Source organism: Cyclopterus lumpus, chromosome 21, assembly GCF_009769545.1.
Source record: "Cyclopterus lumpus isolate fCycLum1 chromosome 21, fCycLum1.pri, whole genome shotgun sequence".
NCBI lineage: Eukaryota > Metazoa > Chordata > Actinopteri > Perciformes > Cyclopteridae > Cyclopterus > Cyclopterus lumpus.
The window spans coordinates 9,833,774-9,858,123 of NC_046986.1; the positions used below are offsets into that span (position 1 = coordinate 9,833,774).

Genomic DNA, 24,350 nt, shown 5'->3' on the forward strand with positions numbered 1-24,350 from the left:
CAGTCCCTGATAGGGTTTCGAATGCTGTCAATGCTGTGTCAGGTGCATTAGCACCTCAGAGACCCATGATGCTCCAGCTGCTATGTGCCCATGTCTCCCCGGGCCCTGGCCACCAGCCTGACACCCGACACAAAGTAATCACAGATCACAGCGTTTAATCACTGAAACAAGCACTCCAGAGGACCTCTCTGTCAATATCCCACTCTCTCATTATCTGTTTGGATTGCACATCCACACTGTCAGATAAACAGAGTGGAAAATTAAGATTAAAAATATGGTAATTTCATTTCAGGCAGCAGGCTCCTCTCACTGGCCCATTATGCTATTGATTACCTCTGAATTCAATTTCTCTTTTCAATGTAAACTTTAATCTATTCGGAGGCCAACAATTCAACTCCCGAGGGGCTATTTGAGAGTAAGTAACCATTTAATATGACGCTGGCTGAAGATTCACTGGCTTTAATGAATTGTGTAAATCACTCAGCTTTTAAAGGAACTGATGTCCCGCAGTTCACGACCCAAATCTGAGCTTGGTTAAATACAGCCTTTTATAGCAAGCTAAGTGTTTACTGACAGCCATCTCTGAACGTGTAATCACCGGCTTTGCTCTTTTCTGTATGGAGGCAAATCAAATAGCTCTTAATTGAGCAGGGGATGACAAAATTACAATTTAATTGGAGACTTAATTGTCATATTGCACGACCACGCTAAAATAATAGAGTAAAAGGCAACACCACTTTTAACACCATGGAACTGAATTTAAAAATCACTTGACTCAACAAGATAATCACCAGGTTGTTCTCCTTAACCACTTACCAATTTGTAGCATCTTGGTCAAGACCAGTTGTAACCACTGACCTGAAGCAAACACACCATTCAGACATCTGACTATATAGTATGAGCAACAGCAGGAGGAAATGGTTAGTGATGCAATGGAACATGAGACGAGACAATGTTTTAAAGGCAAAATGAAGACAGTACTGAAACAATCAAGCAATGCTGTTTTATTGTATGGGGTTAGAATTTTATTTGCTGTAAATTATCAGTGACCATTTGTATCACTTATTTATCGCTAAACAACTACAAAGTGCAAATCCCTGAGATATTACTTTGAACAAAACCATATGCAAAGATATAGAAAACAAACAATGTGAAATACATAGCTTTAAATAGAAGCAACAACAGCCCATTTATCAAAAGAATTAAGAAAGAAAGTAGATATTACACTGGAGAATATTTTCCAAAGGCAATAACCTTCTGTCCCATGTTTCTTTGTGTTATCGTTGCCAGTACACAACATTTTGCATTTAAAACTTTACTATTCTCCCCTGACAAGAGCTGAGGTAGACATTAAACCACTATCATCAACGTGCTGGAAGACTACTTAATTAAAACAGTGCAATTACAAACAAATAAATAGTCTGGTTAAGGCACAATAATTACTGAAAACAAGGCCGTCTCCTCTGAGGTTCTCTTTGTCTTTTCAAGCATGTTCCAAATAATGAAAAGACTCCTTCTACCAAGCAATGTTTGCCTCAAGAATAATTTAAGCCACCAATAATTTATTGCACCAGGATAAACACATCCAATATCTGCACTCTTTTAAGCACCAGTGCAGGATTGAAGCTACCCAAGAGGCCGGAACACATACATAAACATAGCAGGGTGTAATCAATAAACAGCCATGCAGTTATATGCTGTCAATAAAGGTGCGCCCCTGCCTCAGATACTTGCCCCTTTTCTGTTCCACACCAAAGGACTACGCCAATCTAATACAGCACGCGCTACGCTCTGCCTGTTGGGAGACTAAACACATTTTAATATACTGGAAGGAAGGAATATCACAATGTCTGGTGAAGATTTGGTCAGTGATGGCGAGCACAAGGGCCACAGCGTCTCTCCAAACCGTCAAAGAGACGTCTCGAAGATGACACAGATGTCCTCGGCACAGCGCACGTCTGTCACCCGCTTTTTGTTCATGTAAACCTGGAAGTGCATCAGGGAAGCAGTGTCACAGAACACAAGCACACAGTCCAATCTAAGCTACAATCTGTTAAGGCGGGATTCATGACAGATCCAGTCGGAGCCGGGTGAAGGGATTTGTCACCCGCTGAAGCGTGCAAACGTGGCTTATTTAGCGCTGTGAAATTCACAGGAGAAGAGAAAATCACGGAAATTATTTGTTTCATTTTGACTTGTGTGTTTGCTCAAAGTGTCTACAGGAGGCTTGATTGCTAAGCACAAAGAGGCTCTGACAGACCAACGATTTCAATGACAGAAAGTTTGAGGAAGAGAGGCAAACGGGTGAAAACAGGTTGGCCTCAGCATGAGATGTACCGTCTACTCTGGGATTCTCTTTCAACATGGACAAAGGAGCTAGAGGTTGATATCAGATTATTGAATGTATTTAAACCTTGACTGACAACTATAGAAACTTGACACACAACATGTGGACCATCTCAGTATTTAATAAGTGGTGCTAGACAGTTATGGATGCTGCAGTAATCTGATCTAAGGAGAGCACCCTACAATAAAGAAAGGAAAACGTAAGGGATTGAACAATGTCACTACCAATCCGCCAGTGTGCAGGGTAAGACGAAACCAAATAATACCACACTGTGCTGAGTCTTTGAAATCAGTATTTTACTCATTTCACTCCTCTGGCTGAGAAGATACAGTTCCGCTGATAAATTTGTGCGAGGGACAGAAAGAAAATGAAATGATGCCTACTTTTTTCTTATTTCACAAAGACCTGTTTGAAGTTGCAATATGGTATCTGTATGCCCAGACAGATGCACATAAAATGGAATTGAACAATGAATAGCTGGCTCTTATCTGCTCAGTGTCTGAAGGGGAAATACATCACAAATGAATTTCACAGGGAAAAAATATGGACATTCTCTATTACAGTAATCCCCATAGAAAGTTTATCCCAAATCACGATGAAGTTAAACCCAATATTTCCAAATAGATATAGTGCAAAGAAAGCTGCTTTTCTAGAATCATCTCTAAAATGATCTCAAATTTACATTATGAGAAAAAAAAGATGATACGGAGAGTTTCTTGGATAAAATCAGAGGATGTAAATCTACAAAGGGGACAATTTCTCTCTCGAAATTAATGTTATGGTGTTGCAATGCTCCAAGTAGGCACTTTAAATTAAAATGATAATCAAGTGTCTTTGCATTGTCAGGGTAATGCACATCTCCTCTTGCTTAACTGTATCATTTGGAGGTGAGCAATGAAGTCTGGAGTTAGAGGGAGAGTCTGGGATTAGTGTGCCCTGGCTGGACTCTATTTAGTGACAGCCCCGTCCTGGGACAAAGATGGGTGTGGTTACCTGTTTGGCTGTGTGCAGCAGGGAGGCGGCCTCCGCTTTGCCTGTCTGTTGGACCATCTGGTAAAAGAGCCCTTCCTGGTTCTGGAGCAGCACGTATGGCTCGTCATACTCCTGGATCCTGCCGGCATCCAGAACCTGCAATCACACATACAATGCTGGGTGTGAGTGTGTGTCACTGCCTGTATACTTTACTTTGGGGAAAACTGACATTTCAGCTGTTTCACTGCTGAGTTATGCATGCAGACAGGCAAGATGAATGGGGAAACACTAGTTCTCTGCACACTGGAACCATCCATTTCATGTGACTCATGCGACGACAAACACCGGTGCCTGTTTGTGCTCGACAGGGCCACGGACAATAAGCTTAGCCTGTTAGCAGTGTGAAAGTCTAGTACGCTGACTCTGACAGACTGAAGATCAGGGATCTATCCATGTGTTTATCGTGGCATTTCAGCGGCTCAGGGGTGGTCCTCAGTCAAATCCAACAATCACACCTTTCAGACACTAGAAAATTACCATCATTTCTGTGTCATCACATGCCGTATAAACCACACAAAGAATAGTGCCAATTCAAGCAATTTGAAAAAGACTACAATTATATTATAGACAAATTTTAACAAGCTTGATGCCCTTAAAGCAATGACGAGCAGTGTGTTATCGCTAAAGCCCAGTTTTTAAAGGGAGACTTCTGCAGCTGCTGTTATAAATCGACCAGCTACTAGGAGATGCGGTTTGTATCTTGGAAAGCATTCTGCGTCTAAATACGGCACAACTTAAAATCTGGACACGGCAATTCAGATGGGCCCCAATGTAGTTCTCCTAGAGTGTGCAACAATCTGGGGGCATTTAACACGAGTGTAGGTGTGAAACAGTCCCCGCTGTGTGACATTTGGCTTTTCTCAGCCACCCTCTCAGTGACCGAGCAGCCACCAGGTCGTGCCCTATCCTCCACAGACGCTTAACAAATGCTGCCACAAATGGCACTAATTGGCACCTCTGCAGGCAGTAGCAGGAAAGGGCCAAAGATCAAGTGGCCCGAGCCAAGGCTCAATGAGAGGGAAAGCTGTGAGCGAGAAATCCGCCCAGCTGTTGCAATAAAGAGGAAGTGGATCGCATCTCTAAAGACAGTACGGTAGGCTTCTTGAAAAGAAAGGAAGAGGTGTTTGTTAACTCTGAACCTCAGGTGAGTTTGACGTACAGCAGTGAGAGTGAATACGAGGTGTCTGTTTGTGCAGGCTAATTCCCCTTCTACCACATATTCTGTACACAATGGGTGCTTAATTTATCATAGTTGAAAAGATAGAACAAGTTTGTGAAGGGATTTCGCAAAATGTTAGGACTGAACGCTCTGAACTTCTAGCTGTTCATATTTTTGTTGGACAATGGCCATTTGCTGCATTCTTACTTACCAGTATTCTGTCACAGTCAATGATAGTATGGAGCCTGTGAGCAATGGTGAGGACTGTACACTCTTGAAACTTGTCCCGGATAGTCTGCTGGATGAGGCCGTCAGTTCTAAAGGAGCATGGAACACAACACCTCAGCACAAAAAACCTGCTTCCTACAAACCCTTGGGCAGGGGGTTTTACTTCACACTGAACAATGGCTCATCAGCAGTGAGGTATGTGCAGTAGTCAGTATAAACAACAAAGGATAGCAGCGCTCCTTATGTTAACAACGATAGGTTCTGCTTATTTTTACTTTTATTGTCAATTCTTTAGATTGGGATTCAATACCAAACCAATTCCACATCATATTTTGATGTATAAGTTATGTAAAAAGCATAATTGTTTTTATTATTTATTGACAGTTAACTGCAGGAAGGCTAAATGTGTGCATCTGTTCTATGTGCTATTGAGTTATTTACAGAATTCCATGAACATTTTGGGAATAATTTTGGTGTGTATAACAGTGGTGCTACAGTGTTATTAAACCGAGCTAAATAAACATCTGGAGTAGCATTAGTTTACAGTATAGCAACAAGTAAAAAGGAGTGTTCAGACATTGATTTCAGATGTTTTACTTGTAGACTCAAGTGTCACCTGACCTTGGGTCCACATTGGCTGTGGCCTCATCAATGATGAGGATGTGGTTTTTCCGGAGGATGGCCCTGGCCAGACACACCAGCTGCCTCTGGCCCACACTGATGTTAGAGCCAGACTCAGTCAGCACCGTCTCCAACTTATTGGGCAGGTCCTCCACTACGCCCTTCATCTGCACCTGCAGAGAGGGAGAGCAGAGCCCCAACCCTTCATTACCCCTTCATAAAGGCATCCTGTGGGGATGTCTTTAAAGAGCTATCTAAACACACCCATTAACCGCCTGGCACAATACAGGGCCAGGACCACTGATGACCTTGGCCAGTGCTCTCTTGTGGCCAGCCTCTAGCTTTAATCCAGGCCACCAAACCCATTCAGAGGCAGGACCAGGAGCTGAAGCCCTTCACTGTGGGGGGAGCCTTCATCCTGGTTGGCCTGACTGCCCAAACACATCTCCCCCAGCATTTTCAATGGTTCCCAGTTACAAGCCGCACATTGAGCTGGGCCCCATGGCCCTAATGGGATTTCCCCCCATGACTTGTGGCGAGCAGGGAGGCTGAATGGCAGCATTGTACAGCGGGACAGAGGGATCCCCCCCTGGGCCGGCGAGGGGGAATCATTCAGAGCCACGCTGGAGTACCTCTTGGAGTGCATTCCACAGGTCCTCATCTGTGTGCAGCCTGAAAGGGTCCAGATTCTTCCTCATGGTGCCCGTGAAGAGAACTGGGTCCTGTGGATAGATGGATATAGAATGAGAAGGCCGTGGCCAGTTAAGATAATGACAAGAGGGAATATGTATGAAAGGGTTAAGACAAGCTTTATAGAGCGCCGCTAGGCAATGTTTGAGGGGAAGATGTTCACAAAGGACTTGCTACACTCAGGAGTTCTATTCAATGCTCTTGCCAAATATGCTTCAATAAGTTGATCATTTCACTTGGAAAACGAGCACTTGTGCACTGGCGTTGGTGGATAATAACTGTGCGACATTGTCTGAATATGGCAGAAAAAGTGCCATCTAGTCACTGTTACGAGACAAAGGCTTTCATACAGTAGCTGTATTAGAAATGATAATCTCAAAATGCCAAAAGTAACATCTTTACTGCACAAGCATTTGTCACAAGGGGTTATCGTATCAGTTTACTATCCTCATATAAGGACCGCCTCAGATCTCAGATAGCTAGGATGTCCAAGATATGGATTTATGTTGCACCACACACACCTGTATCAGTTTTCATTGACAGTCATCTTTAAGAGAGTAAATAAAGCTCTCAATTACAGAGCCGAAGAACGAGCCTGCGAGTCCTAATGCGTTGTTCCAACATGCCACTCTGTTTGCAGTAAACCTGATAAACAGGAGCAAGCCGGCATCGCAGATATTTATTCATAAATGCCGATCCAGTGTTGAAGAGATGACTGGAAAAAAAACTTTGGAGGACTCTCCCAGCTCGTCATACGGACACCGTCCTGCCTCTCGTGGTACAGAGCTGCTGTAGATAAGCTTTTCATATGGCTTTTTTTCCCTTCAGTGAACAAATACAGCTGCGCTTTTCTTTGAAAAATAACACAGCTTTTATGACACTTAAATGGTTATAGTGATGATTTAAAAAAAGCTTTCGAGAGATATGGCAGAGTCTATCACAACAATAGAGGTGACGCGTAGTAAGTAAATGCCCAGAAGAAAAACTGACTTCAACTGTATCCTCAACAGTAATGCCAAACGTGATAACTTAAGTTTACTCAACACATTAATCTAATTTCAAATCAAGATAGGTATTGTTTACCTGGCAAATTTGAGATTAGAACAGGAGAAAGAGAAAAATACACAATGGGTCTGAAAGGCGAGTGTCTTGCGTTAAGGTTACAGTACTTCTAGTGTGACTCACTATCACACTTTCATCTGTGCTCATTTACAGGTCAGCACCCAGGGCTGTGGTGAAAAAACACTCAAGCATAAACTCAGGTATGTATGCACACAGATTTATGCAGCACACACCTCTCAAATACAGTCAGAAAACTCAGGAAAAAAGTAAAGCTTGCAGGACTTTCATGCTTGCTACCTGTGCCTTAGAAAAATGTTACACCTCTTTACTTCCAATGAGCTTTTCCTTCTGTCACCAAAATACCGCCTTGTCATAAAGCCAACTGAAGTCCCAATTCAAACTAGTTTTGTGACACACATTAATTGAGGATTCAATGTTCGGTCAGAAAAACTTCTTTCAAGCACAGCTTTCCATGGACCGATTATGTGCTCCACCAATTCTAAGCTCTGTGTTTGCCACAAAAATATTTTTTTTCTAAGTCATTTCTGAGAATTCAATAGAAACTGAAATAGATCCTCTTTTTTTTTTTAAACGCACTATGCTAATAAGTGCTTATCAAAATCAAATCTGTAGTTGGCAAATAATGAAACTACACACTGGCAATGTATAGTATACATATCACACTCAAAATTCCACATGAAAGGGTAACGCAACTAGCAATTTATATCAAGATTTTATTTTCCATTTTAAAGGCTGACTGAATATCATTTCATCTCTGACATTTCAGAGGAGAATATAAAGGCTTTCAGATGGATTAGTGTAAATCTAAGGGACTTGGCCTATACACGTGTATAAAACTAAGAGCATGATACAGATAAACTCTACTGGTAAGAACTTATATCATAAAATTGCAATACATTCAGTGTGTGATACAGATTGGCATGCAGTTAAACTTCTGACTGGTAAGCTGCCACTTTTTGCAAGTCTCTCCATGGAGAAACAGAAAGAGTAAACAAAATCACATCAAACACACATCACATCCATCTCAAACTACTTTGGATGAGGAAGTAAAACTTTATCTGGAGTAGTAGCAATGCCAGAGACCTATCAAATCCACTGAAAAGCATTAATGAAACTGTTTTTGGGCATCTTGGCTGCACCCTTGAAATGTTTGAGACTTGGGCTAAGTGACGGTGTACAAGGGGACTCTGACTGTGAGGATGGGGGAGACTTCTTCTAAGCAGCTTTCCCATGTTTGGGGGGTAGAGGGCTAATCCTCTGTCAGGGATGGGGAACTGCTCTCTTCACAGTACAGGCCGTGGGAGTCTTCTCCCCTCCCTCCACTCTGCTGACACTCACCCGCAGGCTGGCATTTTCTTAATGCCGTATCAGTTTCAAGAAGCGGAAATAAAGTTAAACTGTCTCAAGGCATCCGTTTGTCTCACTTTCAAAAATCCCCTGAGAGACGACTGTACATTTACTCACTTGTTTTAGCTTTTTAAAAGCCAGGCGTATGAGAAAAAAAGGGCCAAATCATGAAGGTGTCTGTTACCAGTGTTTATCTGACATTTCTCACTCTTGAGAAATCAAAAGAAGGACAGAAGAAGTTAAAGTAAAGGTCCAGCCGTTTTAGAAAAGGACAAAGACATTAAATGCAACCTATTATTATGCTGTACTGCTGTACATAGGTTCTAATATATGATTATGTCTCATATTTTAGTATGAGTTAACCATTAGTATACCATTTTATATGTCAAGACAGAACAGCTGAGACTGAGCAATTTAAAAAGGGCACCTGTGGGATGATGGACATTTTCTGGCGGAGGGTGTGCAGACCAATCTCAGAAGTCAGAAAACCATCAATCATTATTCTTCCCTCAGGTTCTGCCAGCCGGAACAAGGCAGAGATCAGTGAGCTTTTACCAGCACCAGTGCGTCCAACGATGCCAACCTACAGTGGAGAAATCAGAGCTATTTTTATATTGGTAGAAAATTCCACAAATTCACAGAAAAAGACATTATCATCATGCTTCTTCGGGTTATTAATTAATACTTGTGTTCATTGTGTCATGTCACAGAAGAACATGTCATATGGCTAAGTACAATATAACTACTTGTATTGTATGTTGATACAAAAAAAGATTAATGGAAAACATTATATTCTACAAGCAGGTATAACAAATCCCTTTTTTTGACATTTTGTGTAGAAAATGCTAGACATTTAAAACAATAATGATTTAAGCTTTTGAACATGTATTAGTCACATTGCAAAACTAACAATATTTTCATATATTAGTTGTATAATTTTTAAGCTTAATAAAATGGCATCAGACAAACCCATCTTTGTACCATCAGCATCATTTTGTTTTGGACCTTTTGCATGTTTATGATTCAAGGCAGCTATTTTAAAGTGTTCTTTAGTCTATAAAGTGCTCATTTAATAGTACAACAGTGGTCACGTCTGTAGGTTGGGAACTTTTAGTTACTCACCATAACTCCAGTTCTATGATAACTGGTGAAATCATTAAACACGGCTCTATGAGCTTCATAGGCTTAACCACTGATCTGTTTGTGTCTGTGTATATCATGTACTGTACAAGCCAACCAATCAGGACGTTAGACAAAGGCTGTGTTCAGTGAGCGGAGGCCTGCATGAAGAAATGTAGCCCTCTCATTCCTTTGAATGAGGCCTATTGCCACAGTGACATCATCCAGCAAGACCTGCAAGCACACATTCCTAGTAAATTACTTTGTACCAGGTAAACAGTGTCTCAACAGCTTACCACAAACTTGTTATGAAAGGCAAAATTGCTGTCATTCTGCTAACTTCTGAGAGTCTTTTCTGTCAGTACTATAAGCCGCTGAGCAGCATTTTTGCATATGAGAATACTTCAAATTCACAAATCTGTTACTTCCGTCTTAACTATACCGGAAGCAATTAGCCCACATCAGAACACACCAACCCCCACCAACGGAGCCCTTTGCGTATTTTAATGCATGGTTGATTTCTTTGAGCTTAATGCTAACGTCAGCATGCTAACATACTCACAATGAGTCTTATTCTTTAAAGGCATAATGTTTACCATCTTCGTCATATTTTAGCATCTTAGCATGCTCATATTAGCTAATTCCCACTAAACACAACATAACTAGGCTAGAGGTATTTGGTCATAAATCAAGTATTGCACAAATTCTAATTGTGACCGGTTAGTAGGTGTACTAGATCAAGTTAACTTCCTCTTAGTGGGTCAAGTGGGATTCACAAGTGAAGATTCAAATCCAGAGGCTTTATATTCCTCTCCATCCATCTCCATCTGCACTATAAGAATGCCACACTAATTCCTGATTGGCAGTGAATGAAAACAAAGCTATTTGAAAAAATTACCAAAATAGTTTTTCTCAAAAGAACCGTCTCGCAATGCACTTGAAGCCGCATGGATCGGCCCCTTTCCTTGGCTTTCATTTATCAAACTAAGAAAAAGTGCTTTTCACGTGTTACTTTTCCCCATCTCATTTCACACAAGCAAATTTAATTTAATAAACCATATTCTGCAGTTACATTTTAACTGGAGCATGACAAAATGGAAAAGCGAAGGACTGTGCATTATCGATCTTAGAGATGAGTAATACACCCTTACTAAGCCATTTCTCACCAAGTTAAAAAGGTGTACTCTGTGTAGATCTCCACCAGGTGTGTCTGCAACTACCACTGCTGTATTATGTGATTAAATGGCTACAGCCCACCCATCTAGACACACATGGGCTATAAGGCATTGTAAAACACACTTCATTCAACCTCAAAAGCAAGCGGCAATCTATGCAGGCAATCATGAAATTGTCGTATAAGACATACAATAATGCCACAAACAAAATTAAACTCACCAATCTGTCTGCCCACATAGCAGTGGCAACAGTATGTGTACTGGTAGTTCCGTTTGATGTTAGCCAAACACACTGTCTAAGAAAATACCCCACTGTGTAGCGGCTGTAGTTCGGCAATGCACTCAACTAAGTTATCATTAGCGGCCCCTACCAGCCAGGGGACAGTTAAGAGTTGTAAGTGAGGAGCCAGCAGGCAGTCAATGGCAGTATAAAAGAGGCATTAAAAGGTGTTTTGAGAAAGTGGGAGACACCAAAAACCCAAGAGGTACTGGAAGATGCAGCCATAAATGGCCACCGCCACCCAAAATATTATGCTGTTTTCTGCAGCAGAATGCGAGATTAGCCTTGGACAGACAAGGGTGTGGACACACACACACACACACACACAAAACCAATCACATGATCCTCCTGGTGTAGATAATAACAATGGAAGATCCACTGTGGTGTTGCAGTGAGTTGTGTGTTTTTATATGATTATGTACACTAAGTGACTGTAGTGAGTGAATGGATTGTGTACTGTTGGTGTAGGTTTCCTTGTGAAAGGGTGTCAGGGGAACTGTCAGGATGCACTAAGCCTTTGACACCCATGGCATGTGACAGAGATCCCTCCCATGGGCTGTCAGAGCCAGGGCCTCTACACTTATCAACCCATCCATTGTGAAATCAGCCGCCCTGGCCAACCATAGCCATGCAAAGTACACCCCCTGCATTAGACACAATTTCAATCATCCTCAACCATCTCCCTCTGCTTCTCTCTCTCCACCATCGCCCATCTCCCTTGGCCTCTCCTCTCCTCTCATAGTGAATACACAGTTGTCACCGTCAGGTAGCTCAAAATGCAAATTGGGAACAAATGGATCCACTTGAATAGTCTTAATTACATGATATGTATTCCATGAATCACAAATGGTATAGTCCTGAAGATCCAGCAGCACAATACGGTGTCCCTTTAATAATTGATTTGAAAATAATGCCACATAAAAAAGAATCATATCACGCCTTCTACACCAGCTGCATATAAACCTAAGTCGCGGGCTGTGCACACCAGTAAGCATGCACAGGTGGGAATAAAGACAATGACCTTTTCTCTGGATGAGAAGACGACAGTCAGGTTCTTCAGGACCAAACGCTCATTGACACTGTAAGAGAAGTTGACTCTGTCAAAAGTGATGGACCCTGCCTTGGGCCAATCCTTCGGCAGCTGTTTGTCCGTCTCCCAGGGTGCTTCACTCTCCAGCTCTGCATACTCAACCACTCTCTCCACTGATGTCATCTGCAAAAGATAAAGCAATGCTCTTTTGATCACTTGAAACTACTGAAAATGGCAGTACCTTTTATCTTCAGTACACATGACAAGTAAATATGACAACATGTCCTACTGGTATTTCAAATGTAACCATCATAAAAAGAATCATATTTAGCCATTGGTGTTTTATAGGAGTACTTCAGTAATGTAGTATTGCACTTCCATAACTAAAATACATTGGCCAAAAGCAGAAGAGGCCGACACAAGATATCTTTTAGTCTTGGAGTCCAGAAACACTGAAGCCTACATTTCCCACAAAGCTTAGCTGTGTCTTTCTTTAGAGTCTCTTAATAGGTCTTAATTTTCTTAAGTTTACACTCAATTAATTAAACACTTAGTTAATTTTGTCCTTATTGATTTTGTTGACTTTGTGCTTAGTGCACACCCATCAGCAAACAGTTCAGTGATGACACATGGCTTTAGTACCATGGTAATTATAGTTCATGTAGTTTATATTTGTAGCACAAGCATTTAGTTGTGCTTTACTTTGTCTTTAGATAAATTTGCCTTAAATCATTGTAATTAATTTTTCTTTGAGTTCTCAGTGCTGAGGATACCGCTGCTGGTTGTTACTGCTGGGGGGAAATCTGGTCATGCTGGGGCAAGAGATGCACCCTTTGAAGCAGAGCTGTTTAATAAAGTGGCCATTTAGAATGTACCAAGTGCCAGCCACCTCATGGGGGGATTTTTAGTTTATAGATTTTGTTTATTTCTTTAGACTACATTGGTTTGTTGGTACTTTTGTTGATTGCTAAAATAGCTATAGACTAATCATATTTTTTATTTTATGTTATCCCTCTGCTTAAAATAGTGTCTAATCAGCTATTATGAGTTAAGTTCTGTTGACCTCACGTCACATATTTTATAAATTGTTTGTTGAATTTTTGGGTAAATAGAACTCTCTCTCATGAATGAGTTTAATGATATCAGGAAAAAATATAAATTGTTAAGTGTTCAAATGTAAATATTCTCACCATGTTCTCGATCTCTGCACTCTGTCTGACGCCCCACTGGAACATGCCTGTAAGTGTCACTGCATAAGATAAAGCCAACCCCACTGAACCTGGTTCCAGTCCTGAAAACAGAGTACACATACATTCAGGATTGTATCATCATAGTTTCACTAAGAAAGTCTCACATGTCAACAATGTGTCACAGGGTTTAGCCAAAGTCCATACCATCCCTGAGGTAAAGGCAGCCAAAAGTAATGATGGTGACAAAAATTGAGCAAATTCCATCAAGACGGACGGCAAACCAGCGAGACGTAGTCAAGAATAAAAACCAGGCCTCTGTTAACAAACAAAAATAAACAGATTATATAATACGTGTAATCTCTCCAGCCTAAATATTGCTAATTAACATTAGCCTGAAGGGCTTTGAATGGGTTTGATAAAAAGTTATTACCCTTAACTGAAATATAATTTTTCAATCTCACCTGAGTGAAGATCTTGATATTCATCAAACGTTTGCTGAAACCTCTGCTGAACCTTGAAGGCACGGATGGTCCTCAGTCCTTGGAGAGAGGATGAAAGGTGGGAGAATACGGGACTGCGAGCTTAAAGACATATACAACACATCGGTTAGTTAGCATTTGATCAAACATGCATCAATGAAACATAATCAAAGTTGATGAACAACGTGTCCCTGATGTCAAATATTGGCAAGAAAACCATTTTGTTTGCATGTGTCTCAATGCTAATTCAAAATGTTTGTCATGTTTTTTTACTTTTGCAGCAAATGGGCAACAACTACATGTTGTTATGCAACTCTGTGTTGAGTAATGACAATAAATGATCCTTGAATCTGTAAAAATCCACTATCTATGCATCTAAACAAATGTCATTCTTCAACACAAATGCAATTCTTATTCTATTCTTAGAACAGTTTTGAAGAGTTTGAACATATTTGCTTTTAAATATCCTGCTTTTATTACTATTACTCTATGTTTCAACAGTCTGTAATTTTAAGTGAGCTAGTCAGTCACTTTGTACTTGACGTTTAGGGGTTTTCGTCTCAATATATATATTGACTTTCAGAAGGCAAAAACAAAGAAACTCAATAGTGCAATATGTACTGCATCATACAAATATTCAATATGTCCCCAATGTCAAAGAGTTTGGATTTTGGGAAAGGTTTCAATTGAGTGGTCTTTTGTTGCCATTTGTTAAGCTTACAAAACCAAAGACAAAACCTAAATGTTTCCTCTGGGCTATTTAATGGAACTCTTGTTCTTTAAGATGATAGAACCTGTTGGCCAAAGTGCATTTGGGCTCTCAGCCCAGAATAAAATAGATGAAATAAAGCCTGCGATGGCCTAGTCATGCCCACTTGGCATTTTTCCCATTGTATGTGATGTCATGAACTCCCGTCTCTTGAGGAAACTGCGTGTGGCCGAGCCATAGGCCACCGCCACCTTTAGCCTTTATGCTAATGACCATGGCTTTCCTCAATGGTCTATTAGCATTCCTGTGGTCTGCTTTTGTCTCTTACCACAAATGGACATGCCCACCCCACCACCAAAAAAAGAAATTACTGGTAGACTCTAGGCGCTTGATGTCTCTAGAGGTCTGCAGGAAGTAGCATCGCAGAAACAGGAAGACAGCAAGTAGAGGAACAACAGGAATAAGGATCCAAGGGATGATGACGGCAGCTACTGCAATCACTCCGATGACTTGTAGCATTACCTGTGACAGAAAGAGAAATAGAAAGGAACACAATACTAACTCATCTAAACAGCATCCGAGTCAAAGGCTCCACTGCTGCTGTGTGGGCTACCATCAAGGCAGTGAGGCCTATTTCTTCTTAAGGCTAAACAAGAAAGACTCTTTCAGTTGTATTAGTGTGAGACCATCACAGACATACTGGAAGGTAACAGCAGGTTGTGGGACTGAGGTTATGTGACTCACAGTGTGAAAGGAAAACGACCACATCGCTAATTCTCACTTAGTAGCAGGTGAGAATTTACCACTTGGCCACTGCAGCTCATATCCTTGGCTCCCTTGGGCTTTCCCTTCAACACTTCTGGCCTGTAAGCCTTCCTGGCAGAGCAGCCAGCCAACAAGCATGGCCACAGTGACTGGCAGAGGGTTCTGGGAACCACACTGTGGGTATCTGATACATCACACTCAAACCACACAGCCCTCAACAACACAGTGACTCATCACCCGTGTTAATGGCTCTGTGACACATCTAGACCAGGATACCAGAGCTGCCTAAACAGGATTGACGGCAATGACTACACCAAAGCATGCAACCCTGCCCTGTATTTAAAAACAGATTTAATCTTATAAATAATATATATATATATATATATATATATATATATATATATATATATATATATATATATATATATATATATATATATATATATATCTCAGTGGGCCCTTTTTGTGCCGTACATGTACTTTTAATAATTTGATACAATGCACATTTTACTGACAATATTTCTATACTTTTACTCTAGGATCTTTTATATAGGACTTTTAGTGGAGTGTGTTTACTAAGTGATATTGCTACTTGTTTTCTTAAATAAATCATGTGAATACTTCTTCCACCATTGCACATGTGAGAGACCATTTCTTCTCAACTGAAAGGTATACCGTGTTACATATTTCATATTCGATTGATAGATGATAAAATTGAAACCTCACACCCTGAAATTAGACACATCCTAAGAGATGAATCCTAAAACGTGGAGATTAGGATCGTACTGTTACCTTCAGTGGTCTCAGACTAGCCCAGAGAGATGGAAATTTAATTTAGCACCTTAATTACGGATGTTATCTGCCACTTAAGCACACATTTAAGCATGATCACTTTCAGTGTAGTTTCATGATGAAAAGCTACTCAATTCCATTTGCAGTTCAGATAAGAGGGTATTACTAGTCTAACCATTGCTGTAGTGGAGCCCACACAATCAGACAGTGGGTGGGAGCTACTGAGCACAACTGATCCCAAGAATTTCACAGTACATAAGTTTCAATCTTAGCCTTGATGGAAGGCTACCAGACTGCAAAGTGAGATGGTGGCCCACGAGCCATTACTGCATGTTATCCAGCCTTCCCTTGAGGGGATCAAATATTAACTGAGAAACTGTCTTATCAAATGTTTCTATTTTTCTTTCACTCTCCCGCTGCTGATTGGTGACACTGCTCATTCATGTCTGCCGATTGTTTCCTTAAATTCTAATTGGGCCCATTTCAGTCGCAGGCCACAGAGGTCCGAGTCAGGCTTATCTGACAGTGGGGTCATCTGTGGGGACAGAGGAGGAACAGGAACCATTAGATAGGAGTCTTGCCTCCTCCTGCTCCCCAGGGCCCACTGTCGCCAAGGCCCTGTTTGATGTGATCCATTTGCGTGGTCTGGCGCTTATCATGTCAGCATCGGGAACACCGTGGCCCCCCCGCACCCACACTACACACAGATGATTTAGATAAGTGATCCTACAAGCATACACCTCACCCCCCCGGACTACATCCATATCTCCAATTAAACCACACAGGAACAGAAAACTCCCAAAGCCACATCCCGCTGCACATAAAAGTGGATAAAAGGATGAAAGGTTTTGTATACAAACAGTTTAAATAAAGAATTACCACTAATTGCTCTTTAGCAAGAAAAGAAAGCTACCGCACGCATCTGATTTAGTCATTCAAGCCAACTAGCCGCACTGCTGTGTCCAAAGACCATTGAGATTTCTGCTGACCCTAATTGCTTTATGTTCTCAATGATTCTATCAGCTCTTTGATGTCAAAATAAATGCAGAAAATTGAAGTTAATTGCTATATTTGTGCTCAGCAATGATATCGACTGTTGTTCCACAGCAGAAAATAAACACTTGCCTTTAATTAAACATCCCTCCGGACACGAAGAATCGGTACGCTTTTTACAACCTTTTTTTTATCCTCCCTTTATTTACTGACAGTGTGCAATATTTGCCACAGGGAAAAGAAAAGTGCAAACAAAACAGGAAATGAGTGGAAAGCATGGCAAAGAAATTCCTCAAAAGAAGTCCTCTGTCATCGTTGGAATTCTTTTTCACTCCACACTTTTCCGTGACAGAGCGGCACAATAAGTTGCAAGGGTCAGTGGTACTGAAACAAAACAGGGCTGTTCCACTCGGGCCCCGGAACAATAGAAGTGACCCAGTCCATTCTACTCTGTCTTTGGGCTTTATTTTAGCATTAAATGCCCAGATGCTATGGCCTTTCTTTGGGAGAAATGACTGGAGGACACCTCCTTCACATTTTCTCTTTCTGGGCCATTTTCACTTCATAAAGCTGCAGTCAATGTGTTTTGTGTGTGGTGAGGAGGGTCTGACACATACTGTGGTGGTCTCAGTCGCTGTCTACATTGGTGGCTCAAGTAGTCCTAGGATTAGGCTTTTGTGTGCTGTGAAAAGGTAAAAGAAGTCACTTATTTGGGCTCAGTCAAGCTGCTGATTTCCAACCCCATTTTGGAAATAAGAGAAAGGCTTTGAAATGCGGTCTCTCTCTCTCACTCTCTCTCTCTCTCTCTCTCTCACTCTCTACTATAAATCACTTGTGTCCAGCAAATTCATTCATTCAGTCATTGCTCCTTTCTCTCTCTCTCTCTCTCTAGAAAACAACAAAAAAACATTTTTTTTGTACAAAAACAGCGATTCACAAATACAAAAGTCATTCACAGAAAGCAAAGAATGCATTATCTTCATCATATTGACATGAGGTGAGATTCTAGATAAGATTGGGACTTTGTTATGTAAGTTCCCAGGCTCAATGGACCCCTGGACTGGCCTGTATGTCTGAGTAAGAACAGCTGAGTTGCTGGACCGCAGCATCATGGGAGACCACACATACACACACTGGAAGCTTTTGCTGGCTAATGCTCGCCATCAAATGACCATGTGTGGTATTGCTGAGTCGCCAGTTAGGCAAAGCCATAAGCACACACACACACACACCATTTGCTGGTTTATTTTTGACAGTAATTTGACTAATAAGTGCCTATAACAAGTAGTCTAGTTAATCTTTAGACTTCTCATCTTTCTGGGTCACTTGTATTTTTTCCCTGTGTCCAGGGAGACAATGGCAGTGTCATAAAACAATGTCATAGGGGATTTATGGCACAGCCTATATATTTCCACACAGGACCATCTCCTGTGTTTCTCAGTATAACCTGTGTAACGCCTGGAGCCAGTGAATTCTTCACTTCTTCTGTCACCAGCAGAAGAGAGAGAAAGCCGGTGAAATCCCATCCTACAGCACTCACGGTTACGTCAGCAGATCTCATATCCCACAAAGCCAGTGAAAAAGCCTGACACACAATGTGCCACAATATACAGACTCACACAACGATCGACCCGCAAGTGTTTTTCGACAATGGCCATCTTTGCTGTGTGCTTGTGTGTCTTCTGTGCTGGGTTTGTGTCTGCAAACCACACACATGCACTCCCTCTTTTTCTCACACACACACACTTGAAGCAAATGAGCCAGTGTTTATGCATCTTCATATGCCATTAACAGGCTAAATCCCACTCAAATGAGAGTAACTGTCATCTGGTGTCTTGGCATGCACATGCTGTCAAACTGAATTTGTATGGATGGTTTAGACGACCTATGAATGTAGTTATCGGACCTCACAGTTAGTGATGTGACTTGGTCAAGAGCCTTCACACAAAATCCTCCACTGAAAGACCTCTGTACTCACCCCTCATTGTCTTGCCCTCCTCCTCTGCCCCCTCTGTGAAAATAGAGGCAACCCAGGATTTAAAGGTCAAGTCTGCACAAAAGCAGACAGTCCCCGAAGCCTGAGGTGTTTTTAATTGACATTTCTGTCTTTGTCCCCTGACCATAAAGAGAGAGGAGAAAGAGCCTTTTCCCCCAATACACTAAATTAGTACTAAATGAGACCTGTGAAGAAAATAGGGCTCTGGGGTGTAACCAGGTTCCCCCAGCTTGAGGGAATCCCCTTGTTAGGCGGGTATGGGGGCAGTGCTGAGGGGCTGTGAAGTGCTTACTCCACCATAAAGGGGGAGGCTCTGGTGCAAATCCCCACACAGAAGCGGCCTCTCCCCATAGAGGGAGATAAACCAGTTAGGGCATTGTTTATGAAGTTTCACTTTATTCTCCCCTGACAACCATTTAAACAATGACTATGGGGAAATGTCCCTCCGTGAATGAGCAACAATAGTCAGGATCAGCAGCTTTTCTGCGCAGCTAATACTTTGATAAAAAAGAGTGAAAATCATCCTTCCTGAAAGCATTAAAGGCTGCTCCATGAAAGACACCTGCAAACAAGAGCAGAAAGCAGCACAAACAAAAGTGTTCTGTCCAGAGGATGCCACCTTTGTGCACTCTCCCAATCACTTCCCACTTTGCAAATAAGGTGCTTATGATAAATACAGCCATATTCTGACAGTTTACTCTTCAGTTATTTAAAGTTAGCTTTCCCTGCAATACAGACACATGGTTATATTGTATAATGTCTTGTATTTCATGATTCATAAGACATGTAATAACTTATATGGTGGAATGGATAAGTCAAAAATGGTGTACAGTGGGTAAATACGTGTTTTCAGATGGACCTATGCGCCTTCTACAAACTTATTATTTTACTCCAGCCATTATTCACCTTATTATCAAAATGAGGGAAACTATAGCAGACAAAAAGCTTTTGTGCATATGATCTTTTGTGCTTTCAGCATTTAAGATGGCTTTTGTCTACTGTGAGATGGGTATCTGCCACAAACATCACTCAGGCATTGTGAAGGGGGGATTCGTTTTCAGCACGCCTTTGTTCTATTCTTTGGCCCTAACCAAAGAGCCACGCCTGCTCCTCTACCTCGAATTGTGCAGCGAACATTCCCTTCTTTGTGGTGCGAGGTGCATGAGCTGGCTCATCTCCGCAGGCTTTCGTGGGAGATGGCTGTCACGGTGGCAGGGTGGCATTTGGTAACCCAACCTGGTTATGCACCAGGGTGGCCCTCGGCTACCAGGCCCATAAGACTGTGGAGCATTAGGTGAGTGGCACTGAGAGGGGCAAGTCCCGCTCTGGATCTGTTCCAACTGACCTGTCTCCTTTCCCCTCTACCACGCTTCCAGCTCCACTCCTGCTGCTCACATCGTACGCCTGCTGCTCACATTTCTTCTCTTTGCCACTCAACACATCATCCTTGTCAACCCCTCCTCTCCTCCCAACTGTTTTCCTCCATATCATCCCCATCATCCCGTGGCCTTTATTTCCTCTTTGGTACCTTTCTCTCTCCCAATCGTCTTGCTTAGTCTCCAAACACATTCTCTCAAGATGCCGCTTCTGTTGTGTCACATTGAGGGAGCCACGCCCTCAGCCTATGTGCACACTTTTATTAAATCTGTGCAGGCGCTGGGCCGCGCTGGCGGGTAATCCTACAGTAATTGTTTCCAGATTAGGGGACCCGGACCACAAAGCAGGTTTAGCCAGGCATGAAATGGCCTTCCCATGCTGCGGCGCCAGCGACCAAACCTGCCGAGGTGAGACTCACCTGGATAAAGTCCACAAACGTCCATGGGAGTAGAGAGTCCAGGTAACCAATGTCCTTCGAAAACCTGTTGAGGATTCTTCCTGGAAAACACAAAAGCACAGATTAGATGGCATTAGAGTAGATATATGTAAGACAGAATTACACAATTGACAGTGGAATTTTATGTTTTTTGGTAAAAAACTTAAACCAGTCATATCATTACCGATTGGAAGAACATATCCAAGCAAAATAAAAATATACATGTATTCTTTATCCCTGAGCTAGTCTGCACCCATAAAAACTATATTTATCTTGTTTCAATATATTTTCTTCCTTCTAGTCTCATTAGACTATTGAGCAACTGTTACTAAAGTCCCCTCCAATATAACAGAAACGAGTTTATACACTGAGTGTGATATCAGCAGAAAAACACAGGTCTATCTAGATTAAACAATGAATCATTATTTGTCTAGCATTTTATAAAGACTGCCCTACTCTTGGCTGAATACACAAGAGAACCTTTTGTTTGGAAACAAAAGGCAACAGAAGCTGCGTACCTGCCTTTATGCTCTGACTGGCAGTGTCGGCGGCATTAATTGAGTTGCCTCCAATCTGCTCAGGTGTTCATTATTTTGACTGGTGCTCTGCAGGTGCTGTGGCGGCCCTTTATTGTGACTCTTGAAGTAACTTCGCTCCCCTGTTCTGATCCCACAGCACATACGATTACACTCCAGCTGTTTTCACACACTGTGTATTGCCGGGGTCAGTGATAGCAAATCCGTACACTACACTACCTAAAGGCAGGCAAGTCAGAAAGGCTTTCTCTATCTCCGTCCCCGAAGGAAGCCCTCAGACTCTCAGCGGCAGACAAAAAAATACAGTATTGCAACTACAGGGGCTGAACTCAAGTTAAAAGTCACGGACAGGCTGTGTAGATCCGCTGTGTGTAGGGTGTATTCCTTGTTAAAGCGCCTCTAAAATGGTGTCATAATGTTTCAGCAACCCAAGGTGACACATCACTGAGCAAACAGTAATATCTATCCGAGGAGAATATCAATAAAGCAGCGCTCACATATTTTGTGTACAACCCCTGACAAAGTGACACTAATCACACAAGCATGTCGATGAGTTTATCAAGGCTCACAGAACAGATCATGAAACAGGGGTGAGACTTATTACGTGACAGAGAGAGGGAACGGCTGAGCGGCACATTGGCAGAATGTGGCGGCATGGCACTATGGAGGCGTGGCGGAGCCATTGGCACCAGTGACCGAAAAGTTGCCTCCCAGCCTCCCAGTCAGTCCTACGGAGGTGGGCCCTGTAATCACCTCTCTCCACAGCCATAAGCAGCTTACAGCTTTATCCAAAATGCCGCTCCCGCCTAAAAACATGCATGCAGACGAGGCCGGGCTCCCCATAACAGCCATTGCATAAACCCAGCCAGAGCATTATTCCCCGCAACAATCCAGCAATGCTCCAAATCAGTCCTGATTCAAAGTCAAGTGGCGTAAGCATGTTGTACACTTGGAGGCAGACTAATCTTATTCACAGTGTGAGTGCCCCTTTAGCATACAGACATCCTGAGGGGAGGGTTCATGCAAGGGGGTAGAGCTGCTACTATACTAGTGGAGAATATTGCTGCTTTAGTCTGGGAATGGGGGGAGTACTTGTCAAACTGTGTTTGCGGAAGATCCAATAATATTTTATGTAATTTTACTGTCTAAGCCCTAGATGACCTACATTCATGCATATCTGACAAACAATGCCAATAAGAAAAGGATAGGTTTCTCTGGGTTACATCATACCATGGTTAGAGGGTGTTAGAGCAGAGAACATCAGTCAGCTATCAGCTGTTTGACAAGCAGCTCAGTTAACAGAGTTTCAGAGGGGATGAAGTAAAGACCCTTCTCTATCCTGTGCAGACTATAGAGGGGATACATTACAGTGATGCAGTTACACAAAGACATTCACTGCATGGAAATGCCTATGAGGTAAGATCGGCATGGGACAATGGCTTCAATCACTATGGGTGGTTGTCAACAATATCACCTATTGTGTCGAGAGGGGTATAGACGTTTCAGGATATCAGCAGCATTAGTATCAAACAATTTCTCATGGTCGAGGACTCCAAGGGTGATTTGCACCACTTTTTCAGGCTCAGGAAATATCAAGCCCTCCCAACTAAGGTGGCCCCTTAGGTGGAGATATTAGGTGAGCAGGGCCCCCAATCACACTTAAAGAAGTGGAACAGTGGGGTCCGGCTAGAGCAAAGCGTGTGGCAAATCGCTGTTCCCTGTAAACATCAAGATAAGGGGACGACTCAGAACCGCTCCATGTGTGGGCCCCAGTGCAGTTGGAGGGGCCTTTCAGTCAGGCATGTGCGATAATGAAGGAATACTGGGGAGGGGGCTGCCAAGGCTGGAGGTGGCACAGCTCACCTGCACTTCCATGAAGGGCCTCGGGGCCTGGGGCAGCCTCCCACCGCCGGCGCCTTGCTGCCAATACTAATACATTCTAAATCCATTCTCTTCGCTCTCACCGCCAGGCTCCTGCAATCTCCTCTGCTTCCCTTTCATGCAATTAAATAGTGGAAGTGCCGAGCGAGGGGGAGCCCTATCAGCCATACTGCACACACACACACGGCTCCATCTCCACATTCAATTTACACACCTCGATATCATCATCCACTCTGCAGTACTTCTTCCACTTTGCTCTTAACACTCTTGCATCCCAGACCTGAAATACAGACATTAAAAACATTGCCTGTGTAGACACAATTAGAATCTCACATCACTGACTACAGAAGATCTAATGTTCCCTGCATCAACAGCAACTGAGTGACACCTCGCACGAAGATGGCCCACTATGCCGATGTGAAAGGGGGACGGTGGAGGTGTGTGTGTGTGTGTGTGTGTGTGTGTGTGTGTGTGTGTGTGTGTTGACTGAAACTCCACTCCTTGACTGTGCTGATGAGCTGAAGCCCTGGCCTGCAGTCTCTGAGGGGATTAGCCCACTCAATGACACTAAATTATAGGGATCAACATCAGCTCAACACATCCACCGCTGTCTGTGCTGCTCTAACTGAATCACATTTGGATGAACAGCTGTAATAAGACTGTACATATTGCTAAAACTGAGCAACATGAATATATTAAGTCCTGTGAATTTATATAGTCAAGGAAAAAGCAATCTGTAGTCTTATCAAAATCATCTAGATATCTTCTTATCAAATAGCATTGTTATGAAATTTAAAGATTTCAATCACCCAAAACCCCAACTTGGAAATCAACTATTTCCACAGAACACAAAAGATAACACAGACACAGGATTCAAATGGCGCAGTGGCATTCAGGGGCTGATACAGAAGAGCTACAATGCCTCTCCTTCGATCATAATTCACCAGCGCTGTACTCTATTGTTAGAAACCACATTCACAGAATAACAAATAAGACATTTGTGCAGTGACTCTTGAAATGGTAACCTTTAACTCCATGAACAGTTATCAAACACTGGGCCGGTTCAGCAGCAGCACACCTATCAC

The 24,350-nt window shown here is 42.3% G+C and overlaps 1 protein-coding gene across 1 annotated transcript in view; it reads right to left on the minus strand.

Moving 5' to 3' along the window:
* Nucleotides 1-1,908: 1,908 nt before the first annotated feature.
* LOC117750368 (multidrug resistance-associated protein 4-like) overlaps nucleotides 1,909-24,350 on the minus strand; it is a 33,478-nt gene continuing 11,036 nt past the window's right edge. The window contains exons 20-31 of the mRNA XM_034561557.1: nucleotides 20,831-20,910; nucleotides 14,861-15,011; nucleotides 13,763-13,882; nucleotides 13,506-13,616; nucleotides 13,302-13,402; nucleotides 12,103-12,294; nucleotides 8,935-9,090; nucleotides 6,020-6,109; nucleotides 5,388-5,560; nucleotides 4,750-4,855; nucleotides 3,341-3,475; nucleotides 1,909-1,986 (exon numbers count right to left, since the gene is read on the minus strand). Of these exons, the coding sequence (XP_034417448.1) occupies nucleotides 1,909-1,986; nucleotides 3,341-3,475; nucleotides 4,750-4,855; nucleotides 5,388-5,560; nucleotides 6,020-6,109; nucleotides 8,935-9,090; nucleotides 12,103-12,294; nucleotides 13,302-13,402; nucleotides 13,506-13,616; nucleotides 13,763-13,882; nucleotides 14,861-15,011; nucleotides 20,831-20,910 (1,493 nt within the window). The remainder of the gene's footprint in view (nucleotides 1,987-3,340; nucleotides 3,476-4,749; nucleotides 4,856-5,387; nucleotides 5,561-6,019; nucleotides 6,110-8,934; nucleotides 9,091-12,102; nucleotides 12,295-13,301; nucleotides 13,403-13,505; nucleotides 13,617-13,762; nucleotides 13,883-14,860; nucleotides 15,012-20,830; nucleotides 20,911-24,350) is intronic.